The 13,175-nt window shown below is 38.8% G+C and overlaps 1 protein-coding gene across 1 annotated transcript in view; it reads right to left on the reverse strand.

Annotated features, from left to right (window-relative positions):
- adgrb3 (adhesion G protein-coupled receptor B3) overlaps positions 1-13,175 on the reverse strand; it is a 368,994-nt gene that overhangs the window by 148,777 nt on the left and 207,042 nt on the right. The window contains exon 12 of the mRNA XM_056470574.1: positions 8,894-9,002. Coding sequence (XP_056326549.1) covers positions 8,894-9,002 — 109 coding nt within the window. The remainder of the gene's footprint in view (positions 1-8,893; positions 9,003-13,175) is intronic.

Here is a 13,175-nt window from a genome sequence, read left to right on the forward strand (position 1 = left end):
TCGATGGATACGGGTCGAAGATCGAGTGCACTGGGTTATCGGTTGTATCTGGTATATATGCGAGGACGCCTCAGTACGGAGGTGGAGTTGACGACAGAGGGATTGGGAGATGAAGTTCCCTGCTGACCCGGAGTCGATGAGGGCTGTGACAAGGAGAGAAATAGAGGCAGTAGTTATTTGTACGGTGGTAGTAAGTGGTTTACATTGTTCAATATTCGTACTGAATACACTCACTGAAGTCCGAATGGGACGAAGGGGACACTCCATACGGGTGTGTCCACTGACACCGCAGTATAGACACAGACCCCGGGTCAGCCTCCTCTGTCGTTCCGCTGATGTCAGTCTTCCAGACTCTATTATCATGGGTTCTGGTTCTGGAGAGGCTGTTGACTCAGGCGATTGGAGGAGTGCAGACGAGGGGGTGATGGTGTCCTGTTGATAGGAACGGAGACGATCGGAACATCGGAGAGAATGTTGGATGAATCTCTCCAGACCCATTGTATCATCTAATGTGGCCAGTTGGATTCGGAGAGTGGGTTCCAAGCCGAGCCGGTACGTGGTCAACAACGATCTCTCATTCCATCCACTTGCAGCTGCTAGAGTGCGAAACCGGAGAGCATATTCCTGTGTAGATAGAGTACCTTGCTTTAGATGATACAGCTGCTCTCCAGCGGCTACTTCCCCATCAGAACGTCCAAACACCTCTTTGAAATACTCCGTGAAGGTAGTGATGGAATTCATGACCGGCCCGGCTTGGTTCCAGATCGTCTCAGCCCATTTAAGTGCAGGTCCAGAGAGTAGAGATACGATGTAGGCGATCTTCGACTTATCTGTGGGATATAGAGAAGGTTGCATTTCGAATATGAGGGAACATTGTAACAGAAAACCATTGCACTCCCCCGCTCCGCCTGAGTAGGGCGCTGGTCGGGCCATGGGACTGGAAGGAAGGGCCGAAGAAGAAACTGTGGAGGCGGAAGTGCTCGGTGCTGGTGGTGCGTTGGAAAGTGGAGCTGGTGGCTGTAGAATCCGCTTCAACTGGTCCACCAGCTCTTGAAGGTGATCGGGGGTGCTCATGTTGTCGTCGTTATAGGTCCGGGCTTCTGTTATGAAGCGGACAGGAGACAGAGGTAAGGAAACGTTAGGGTGTTTATTAAATGACAACAAGGAGCACATGAAGGATAGCCAGGAGGATCAGGAATGATGTTGGGGTCTTTTCCTCCGTGGCTGGGTAACAGGAATACACGAGGATGGACAGCACACACCAGATACAGCTGACAGAGGATGACACAGACTTGGAAGGACTGGAAGACAGGACGATTCGGGAGGACCAGGAAGACTAGGAGGAATACAAAGAGAACAGGTAAGTAAATCGTTTGTTTTAGCTGAGGATGACTACGCTGAGTGGTCGCTCAGTTGTCCGCTTTCGTCGAGACGAGCCCGGACAATGAGCGACTGGAGTGCTGTGCTTTTATCTGGTGCTCGTGAATGTGATGCAGCTGTGTGCTCATTAGAAGTCAGGTGATGGTGATCTTCGTGAGTGGGGATCGTGAGAGCCTGACCAATCCGTGACAGACATCAGCTTTGTCAAATCCCTTTCTATTTTCAGTGAAATTAAACATCATCTTAGCCAAAGTCTGCTCTCTTTGATTAAAAGAACAAAGCGGTGCTGCCTGCCCAAGCCAACAGAAAATGATCTGTCATAGTAAGATATTGCAGCATCATTTCCAGCCAAATTTATAGCACGTTCTTGACACCACAATAAATACCTTCTGTCAACACGGCACACTGTTGCGTCCGCTTTTAGCCAAATAACCTTGATTGCAGAGGCTCCTTTTTCCTTGTAAGTATAAACAATGACTTTGTCTTAGTTGCAGCTCTTTAAAGCTAAAATTTGATTTTTTTAATGTGTTTAATGGACATTGATTTGTGTGCATTGATTTGCTCAGATGAGTTGAGAGACCCGGTCGTCTTCTCCAGTAAACAGACTAACCTTCACATTTAAGCGAGATTGCACTGACATTTTTTGACGTGGCAGAAATGGTATCTTCCTCTTTTTGATGTTGCATCTCACAGTTTCATTTACAGCTTTAGAAGATCACTCCGAAACACATTATTCAAGCACAGGTTGTCTGAGACATTCATTTTTATAATCCATTCATATTACAGTTTTTCTCAGTTGAAACACTATTTACATTTGCACAACAGTTAATGCATTTCTCAAAACAATTAGTCATTTGTGCACATCATTGTAGCAGTTTCTCATTCCTTCCAACAATTTTTAAATGCTTTTGCACATGCATCAATTGCTTTCATACAACTCTCTGCTGTTTTATAACATTATCATTCGCTTATGTCATGTCAGTCAAAATTAACTAAACTTGTGAATGCTGAATAGTCATCCATATAAAACTCATTTCCCCATAACAGTCCTCATTTCATTACTTGAGTCATTACATACAAAAATGTTGAACTAGTTGTTAAAATCGGTCAAGCAAATTTTATTAAAAATTTTCTATATTTTTTTACCTGAAAATGTCTTCTAAATTGAACAATTTCATGGATGATTTACAGCCCTGTGTATTTTGTAGGTTCAGTTCCAGAATGTACTGCAATATTGTTTACAGTTGTGCACAGCTCTACCCAAAGAGAGTTTGTTGTAAATAAGGGTGTATTTATTCTTTTGCACAATGCTGTGAATAAATTAGTATTGCAAAGTGCAGTAAAAATGTGAAACATACATATTCAGTGTGTTGTACTCATATACCTCACTAAATACAGTGACGTCTAATGTTACTGTAGTTTTCAAAATTTTCAAATGGCTGTGCGAGTAGTATATATAGCTGTCTTGAGCATTTTCAGGATTTATATATATATATATATATATATATATATATATATATATATATATATAGTTGCAGTCAGAATTATTAGCCCTCTGTTTATTTTTCCCCCCAATTTCTGTTTAACGAAGAGAAGATTTTTTTTTTTTAACACATTTCTAAACATAACAGTTTTAATAACTCATTTATAATAATTGATTTATTTTATCTTTTCTATGATGACAGTAAATATTATTTTACTAGATATTTTTCAAGGCACTTCTATACAGCTTAAAGTGACATTTAAAGGCTTAACTAGGATCATTAGGTTAACTAGGCAGGTTAGTGTAATTAGGCAAGTTATTGTATAATGATGGTTTGTTCTGTAGACAGTGGGAAAAAATTGCTAAAAGGGGCTTATAATTTTGACCTAAAAATGGTTTATAAAAAATTAAAAACTGCCTTTATTCTAGCCGAAATAAAACAAACAAGACTTTCTCCAGAAGAAAAAAATATCATCAGACATGCTGTGAAAATTTCCTTGCACTGTTAAACATCATTTGGGAAATATTTAAAAAATGAAAAAAAAAAAAAAAAAAAAAATTAAAGGGGGGCTAATAATTCTGACTTCAACTATATATATATATATATATATATATATATATATATATATATATATATATATATATATATATATATATATATATATATATATATATATATATATATATAATAACATAATGCTGATTATTCTATTTGGTTACACACGCTTGATTTGACAGTGATTTGTGTACATGATTTGCTCTGATGAGTTTAGAGACCCTGTCACCTGCTCCAGTAAACAGCCTAACCTCTGCATTTAACCGAGATTGCACTGAAGTCATTTGACGTGGCAGAAATGGCCTGCTATTCCTCTGTAGGATCTAGTCATTAAGCTCATTAGTTACAGGTGGGCGCAGGTGCCGATGCCTCCTGGCTGGTTCCCTGAGGACTGTTGCCCACCGCGGCGCAGAAAAACACCAAATGAAGGAACTCACACACACACAGAAACACACTCAATAAATCACTGCTGCGGGAGATGATTAGAACCTGCTCTTCAGCCTGTTTGATCTGCAGCCTCATCTCGCTTTTTAATTTGTTTGTTTACTTTGCTGTTGGAAATTCACTGTATACTGAAAATAAACACTCTATTTATGATTGCATAATTCATTCATTCATTCATTCATTTTCTTTTCGGCTTAGTCGCTTTATTAATCCGGGGTCGACACAGCGGAATGAACCGCCAACTTACCCAGCACACGTTTTACGCAGCGGATGCCCATCTCTGGGAAACATCCATACACACTCATACACTACAGACATTTTAGCCTACCCAATTCACCTGTACCACATGTCTTTGGACTGTGGGGGAAACTGGAGCACCCGGAGGAAACCCACGCAACACAGGGAGAACATGCAAACTCCACACAGTAACGCCAACTGACCCAGCCGAGGCTCGAACCAGCGACCTTCTTGCTGCGAGGCAACAGCACTACCTACTGCGCCACTGCGTCGCCCCTGATTGCATATTTGTGTAAAATTTACTTCCGTCGTCTTTATGTACAACTTCAAAACGCCATTTATTACAGTCTGCTTTTTTTTAGTAACTGCATATTAGTACAGAAAATGGATTTCAGACAGAAATATATATACTATATATATAACATTATACACTGTTGATGCATGAATTACATAATTTAACACAAGAAATACTGATTCAGTCATTTTGACTGCTTTTAATTAACAGTTTCCGCATTTTGAGATTCCCAAGTGCTTTCCTTTTATTTACGGTGGTGAATTGCATTATGGGACCTTGATGTCAGTTCTGACAATTTTTAATGTTAAAAAATTCAACTCTACAGTTTAACAAAGTGACCTCTATTGACATTTTAGTAGTTTGAAATAACATAACGCATAAGATGTATATGAACTGGCAATTTATTTCAAGGTTTTTGTACAATAATATTCAACATCAACCCAGATAATTTATAACTATTACAAATGTTAATAATTGTCACTTTTTAAATGTTACTGGAAGAAAGATCTAGGTCCCATAATGCAATTCAAAAGCATAAATAAAAAATAAATAAATAAAAATGAATCACAAAATACAGAAAACTGCTCATTTACAGATATTTTTTACAGTTTATTAATAACAAAAATTATTTCTAATGTGCTATATTCTTAACTTATTAACTAACAGCACCGTTCTAGGTGTTGTCCCGACTAGGAACATCCCGATCAGGTTTTTTTTGCCCTCGAGTGCGAGTCATTTGATTTTGACTATCTACCGATACCGAAACCAACTCCGATACTTATTTAATATAAAAAAAATCAGTAACACTTTATAATAACTACACACTACACTGTAAAAAATAAAGCCATAAAATTTACGATAAAAAACGGCAGATTTGGTTGCCAGTACTTTACCGTTAAAAATACAGTACAAAATGTAGAAGTAAATTCTCATTTTTACGGTAAACTACCGTATTTTATTAATTTATAGAGGTAATATGTCTGTATTTTGAATGACCAACATCTACACATCTTTTGTTACACAGTTAGACACGTTAACACACCCATATGCAGGTGGTGATGAGGAAGTTACATAATGAACCAATGCTCATCTCAAACAACTTTTCCCACAAGCAGAAAAGTGTATCAATATATAGAAGGTGCTCAGTGTCATTCACAAAGCTACTAAACACCAGTATGGTAACACACATAAAATCAAAGCCATGAAATAAACATTAGTAAGCAGTTTATAACTACAGATACAAAAGCTCATGTATAGTGCGTTTAATGATTGCTAATGATTATTTTTTCATGACTTGAGTATTGCATTATTTACAAGCTATTTAACTATTAAGGAATAGTTAGTGGTTTTTAAAGATCATTCAGAATAAGTTAATGACTATTCAAATTAACATTTATATATCTTATTATTCAGGCACAAACTAATAGTTAATTTGTATGTTATTAAATGTTTTATTATATCAACTTCATCCAGTTTTGTGACCTAAAGTGAGGACTATTTATGTTTTGTAAATGCCTTATAAATGACAATTAAAGGCTCAGTTATATTCCAAACAAGAAAAAAGTAAATAATTGACATTAATTTCTATTCATTTAAAAGACACAAATGAAACTGTATCAAATGAAAAATAAATCTTTGCAATCTTAACCAAAATAAAATTACTGTACAGTTTAGACATTGCTAAATAACACTGAAATGTTGTATCATAATATTTCATTAAATTATTATATTGTTGTTGTTTTATCCAGTTTTATGTTATATTTTGACACTCCTGTTATCCAGCATTTTTTAAAGTTTACAGTAATGTTATTGTTTAGATAAGATTGCAAACATTTACTTCTTATTTGATACTAAGCCTTTAATTGTCATTTATAAGGAATTTATAGGTCATAAACAGTCCTCACTTTAGATTAGATCAAAAAACTGCATGAAGTTGAGTTAATAAAGCATTTATTAGCATCCATAGTAACCTTTACTATATGGCTGAATAATAAGATATGCAAATGTTGATTTGAATAGTTTATTAATCATTTACTAACTCATTCTGAATGATTCTAAAAGCCACCAATTACTCTTAAATACAAATGCTTTGCAAATAATGCAATACTGAATTTGGTAATGAACAATTAATAAGTAATTAAGTATAAAAACACAATTATTAAGGACATTATAAATGTGCTTATTAGTCAAGAATACAGAATCTGTAGCTTTATTTATAAACTGCTTACTAGCGTCTATTAATGTAGAATTAATACTTCACAGACAATGAATTCACTATTTGCTTATGCTTAATATATGATTCAAAGTGTGTAATTATAAAGTGTTACCAAAAAATCTAATATAAAAACAAATAGCACCTCAACTTAAAATACCCGGCAGACAATCCTAAGTTTGCATATCTCACAGTTTGCTATGGCAATGTTGTCGTCATCAACTTTATAATACCTCCAGACCGCATACAAAAAAACACTCACGCTTTTCGCTTCAAGCTGCTTCCGTGTTCTACTTCTCAGGCATTTAATCAATAGTGTCCAATAGCAATATTCCAATAACCAATAGCAATGCTGTTTCTGTGTGAAGTAAAGAAAGAGGTGTAACTCTGTGCCACCGCATAACTATAGAGGTGTTAAAAATAATGTGAATATATATATATATATATATATATATATATATATATATATATATATATATATATGTGTGTGTGTGTGTGTGTATATATATATATATATATATATATATATATATATATATATATATATATATATATATATATATATATATATATATATATATATATATATATATATATATATATATATATATATATATATAGTTAATATCAGAAACTCCCTTTGAGTTGTTTTTTTTTATATTTCCTAAATGATGTTTAACAGAGCAAGGAAATTTTGAAAATGAGTATGTCTGATAATATTTTTTCTTCTAGAGAAAGTCTTATTTGTTTTAATTTGGCTAAAATAAAAGCAGTATTACTTAAAAAAAGTAAGTAATGGATTATTAGCCCCTTTAAGCTACTTTTTTCAATATTCTACAGAACAAACCATCATTATACAATAACTTGCTACACTAACCTGCCTAGCTAACCTTATTAACCTAGTTAAGCCTTTAAATGTCACTTTAAGCTGTATAAAAGTGTCTTGAAAAATATCTAGTAAAATATTATTTACTGTCATCATTACAAAAATAAAATACATCAGTTATTAAAACTATTATGTTTATAAATGTGTTAAAAAAAATCTTCTCTCTGTTAAACAGAAATTAGGGAAAAAAATAAACAAGGGGGCTAATAATTCAGGGGGTTTAATAATTCTGACTTCAACTGTGTGTGTGTGTATATATATATATATATATATATATTCTGATGGAGTCTGAAACCGCATGATCGGGCCCGATTTCCGATCACGTGATCGGAACAGGACATCCAGGAAAACACTATGTTTAACCTTTAAAAATCTTTAAATCTCAGGACATCTAAAATAAATATTATATTAACTGTTCTGGGAGATCAAGAATGCCAATGGTAGTAAATGAATTCTTTAAAATGGTTAAAAACCAACAAGACACAAAGTATTTGTTTGTGGAAAATATCTACAACCTCTATATTAATTTGTAATCAAAAAATGTTTTTTGTTTCACACATAAACAAGTCTAATGTTTCTATTAACCATGCATCCATTCTCATAATACCATCTGAATATGTCATTGTGCTGTACTCCACATATGATCACATCAATTGCATTTTGCTGATGTTTTACAGCAAGCGACATAAAACAAGTTAAGATTAAAGAAGATATCAAAGGTGCCCTTCAATGGAATTACTTTTTTAATGATAGATGGGTATAAGTGCCATTCCAAACATTATAGACCCTTCTTTGTATCTGCTGACGAATGGGAAGGTCATCCTAATCCGTTCATTTCATATTTGTTGAGCTCTGCAATTCATGCAGATTGCAATTTCATGGGTCAATGTTCTGTGCGCTCGAATAAAGAGAACTGTGCTTCACCACCAACGGAAGCAAAAGCATTTTTTTAAAGACTCTTGATATGACTTGATGGCAAATCCGTATTTGTATGAGTGGATATTTAAAATGGGAATTCTTTGAGTGACAATTGAAGATTATGGGAAAACGTAAGAGTCATGGTTCATATTTTAACAGCTTTACCAACAGAAACAAAAAAGCTATCAGATAAGAGGCCAAAGATTCTGTTTTCCGAAAATGAAAATCAAAGCACATTGCGATAGATATTACTGAGCCCGAACACAGTCTCCTCTATTCAGAGCTGAAATAAGACGAGGCTGTTTGCATTAGAATTTAGCACATTAAGTGGAAAGGGCTTGATTTTAATTAACATTATCGACTGGCAGTTGTTTGCCCCCCTCCATGCACCATTTATCCTCAATTACTGACAACACACAGAACTGACGGGAAGAGTCAGCAAGATGAGTGTGTTGTGGGAGGGTTTTCCGTGGTTCGCTTACCCAGGTTTCCTGTCATCAGGTAGGCACTGTGGAAGTCTTTCATTCCCAGACCGACGATGTGGATGAACTCTTCAGTGACCTGCATGAGCTCCACAGACCCGGGGTAAATCTGGGAAAAGGGGATCATGGGGATGGGAGGGAAGAAAAGGGAGAAAAATTTAGTCAGCTGGCAAATGCAAATAAAATACACAAATGTGGGGATGGATAAATGGTCAGTTATAGACAGACAGACAGACAGACAGACAGACAGATAGATAGCTCACAGAATAATGGATATGTCAGATAGAACAATATATAGATATAGAATAGATAGATTTCATACAAAATATGAAAAATAAAAGAATGACAATACAATACAAGTATAGACAGATAGAATGTTAGAACAATAGAGCAACATAATGATCGATAAAGCAATAGAATGATAGACAGACAGACAGACAGACAGACAGACAGACAGACAGACAGACAGACAGACAGACAGACAGACAGACAGAGTGGATGGATGGACGGATGGACGGATGGACGGACGGACAGATAGATAGATAGAATGATAGAATAGAATGAAAGAATGAAAAACAGACCGCAGACAGATAGAATGATAGAACAAATAGAAGGATAGATAAACTGATAGACAGAACGACAGAACAACATAATGATATAATGATAGATAGAACATCAGAACAACATGAGATAATAATAGACATAACGACAGATAAAATTATAGATAAACAGATAGATACAGTAGAACAACATAACAGCAGAATGATATAATGATAGACAGAATGATAGATAAAACAAGAGATAGACTGATAGATAGAACAAAAGAAGGATATAATGATAGAAATAATATATAGAATGCTAGATAGAACTATTGGATAGATGGACTGCATTGGATTGGATTGGATAGATGGACTGCATTGGATTGGATTGGATTGGATGGATTGAATGGATGGATGGATGGATGGATGGATGGATGGATGGATGGATGGATGGATGGATGGATGGATGAATGGATGGAACTATAAAACGATGGATGGATGGACAGATGGATGGATGGATGGACGAATGGATGGATGGATGGATGGATGGATGGATGGACGGATGGATAGATAGATATATAGATAGATAAACTAAATTATAGATCAAATGGAAAGATGATGACTAGAATGATAAATAGAATGAAAAAATGATAAATAGAACAAGAAAAACATATGAAAGAATGATAGAACAGACAGAATATACAGAACAATATTTAAAACAAAAGAGAGAATAATATAATGATAGAATTATTACTAGATATACAGACGGACAGACGGACAGACGGACAGACGGACAGACGGACAGACGGACAGACAGACAGACAGACAGACAGACAGACAGACAGACAGACAGACAGACAGACAGACAGACAGACAGACAGATAGATAGATAGATAGATAGATAGATAGATAGATAGATAGATAGATAGATAGATAGATAGATAGATAACACCCTATAAAACAGTGAGCGTAGCAGTAGCAGTCCCCAGAGTAACTTTTTTGGAAAGAGACTATAAAGTATTTTTTAAGGGCACTTCTTCTGTATCTCATAGTTTAGAGCTCTGCATCCTGTCTGTTCAGCCCTTTACAAAGACAAACTAATGCAGCAGAGTGATTGTGCAGGGCTCAAAGCTCCTCTAGAGGACCAGCCATCAGTGTCAGAGCAAATGCAGTCGAAAAATTCAGGCCTATGGCTGGATCTCTGGCTCACCGCCCTCCCTATTCCACCGCCTCGACCTGTCAGAGTACCTGTTCTCTTTCAGTCAATAGCATCACGGTCTGCTGATCCAATCCTTGACCTTCAGGTGACTGAACTCAGCTATTTACATCTGCCATCACTCTGAAAGTCCGCAAAGATCTTTAGAGGGAGCAAAAGGGCTAGGAGAACTTTTGTCAAGAGCAGCACTTTTTCAGGCGTTTATAGGACATTCATTTCAGTGGGAGGATTTTGTTTCTTCAGTGGATCATGAAAACTGGGTGTTACATTCTTGAATGGAATAAAGAGGCTGGAGGACAGGAGTTGAAAAAAAGAGGTATTTGTGATGAACAGACAGACATACAGGTGTAGAGACAGGGTGATGAAGTCAAATATCCAATAATTCGCCTGGCAGGAGTAAGGCTCTGCATTCACTTGGGGGCCAGTCTTGGGCAAGACAATCAGACTGTCTACAGGTAGGGAAAGGGCAGCAGGTGGATCAGACACTACACACAGGGAGAAAAATGCAAAGGGCAGCAGGCAGATTGGACACTGTAGACAGGGAAAGGGATCAAGAGAGCAACAGGTAGATCAAACAATACAGGCAGGGAGAGGGATCTAGAAGGCAGCAGGCAGATCAGACAGACTATACATGGGGAGAGGGTTGCAGAGGGCAGTAAGCAGATCAGACACAGGGAGAGAGATGTGGAGGGCAGCAGGCAGATCAAACAGTATATATACGGGGAGAGGGTTACAGAGGGCAGTAGGTGGATCAGACACAGGGAAAGAGATCCGGAAGGCAGCATGGGGATCAGACAGACTATAGATGAGGAGAGGGATGCGGAGGGCAAAAGGTGGATCAGACACAAGGAGAGAGATGCAGAGGGCAGCAAGGGGACCAGACAGACTATAGACGAGGAGAGAGATGCAGAGGGCAGCGGGTGGATAAGACACAGGGAGAGAGATGCGGAGGGCAGCAAGGTAATCAGACTATGGACGAGGAGAGGGATGCAAAGGGCAGTAGGGGGAAGAGACAGAATATAAACGAGGAGATAAACGTGCAGGGCAGCAGAAGAATCAGACACTGCAGACAGGGAGAGGGATGCGGAGGGCAGCAGATGGATCAGAAACAGAGAGAGGGAAGCGGAGGGCAGCAGGGAGATCAGACAGACTATAGATGAGGAGAGGGATGGAGAGGGCAGCAGGTGGATCAGACACAGAGAGAGAGAAAGATGCGGAGGGCAGCAGGGAGATTAGAAAGACTATAGATGAGGAGAGGGATGGAGAGGGCAGCAGGTGGATCAGACACAGAGAGAGAGATGCGGAGGACAACAGAGAGATCAGAAAGACTATGGATGAGGAGAGGGATGCAGAAGACAGCAGGTGGATCAGACACAGGAAAAGAGATGTGGAGGCAGCAGGGGGATCAGACACTGAAGACAGGGAGAGGGATGTGGTTGGCAGTAGGTGGATTAGAATCAGGGAGTGAGATGCATAGGGCAGCAGGGAGATTAGAGAGACTCTAAACGAGGAAAGGAATGTGGAGGGCAGCAGGGGGGTCAGACATTGCAGACAGGGAAAGCGATGTGGAGGGCAGCAGGTGGATCAGAAAGACTATAGACAGAGTGGGCAGCAGGTGAATCAGACACTACAGATGAGGAGAGGGAAGTGGAGGGCAGCAGGCGGAGCGGACATGGGAAGAGAGATGTGGAGGGCAACAAGCGGATCAGACAATACAGACATGGAGAGGCATGTGGAGAGCAAAAGGCGGATCGGACACAAGGAGAAGGATGCCGAGGACAACAGGCGGCTCAGATACTATAGACAGGGAGAGGTATGTGCAGGGCAGCAGGAAGATCAGACAAAGGGAGGGAGATATGGAGGGCAACAGGTGGATCTGACACCACAGACAGGGAGAGGTATGCGGAGGACAGCAGAAGGATTAGACAAAGGGAAAGAGATGCGGAGGGCAACTGGCGGATCATACACTACAGACAGGGAGAGGTATGTGGAGGGGAGCAAGCGAATCGGACACTGCAGACAGGGAGAGGGATGTAGAGGGTTGCAGTTGGATCAGACACAAGGAGAGCGATGCGGAGGGAAACAGGTGGATCAGACACTACAGACAGGGAGAGGATTGTGGAGGGCAGCAGGCGAATCAGACACTGAAGACAGAGAGAGGTATGTGGAGGGCAGCAGGCGAATCAGACATTGCAGACAAGGAGAGGGATGTGGAGGGTAGCAGGTGGATCAGACACAAAAAGAGCGATGCGGAGGGCAGCAGGCTAATCAGACACTGCAGACAGGGAGAGGGATGTGGAGGGTTGCAGTTGGATCAGACACAAGGAGAGCGATGCGGAGGGCAACAGGCGGATCAGACACTGCAGACAGGGAGAGGTATGTGGAGGGCAGCAGGCGGATCAGACAAAGGAAGAGAGATGCGGAGGGCAACAAGTGGAGCAGACAATACAGACAGAGAGAGGTATGTGGAGGGCAGCAGGCGGATAGGACACTACAGATCAAGAGAGGGATGTGGAGGCAGCAGGTG

This window comes from Danio aesculapii, chromosome 13 (genome assembly GCF_903798145.1).
Source record: "Danio aesculapii chromosome 13, fDanAes4.1, whole genome shotgun sequence".
In the NCBI taxonomy this organism is placed as follows: Eukaryota; Metazoa; Chordata; class Actinopteri; order Cypriniformes; family Danionidae; genus Danio; species Danio aesculapii.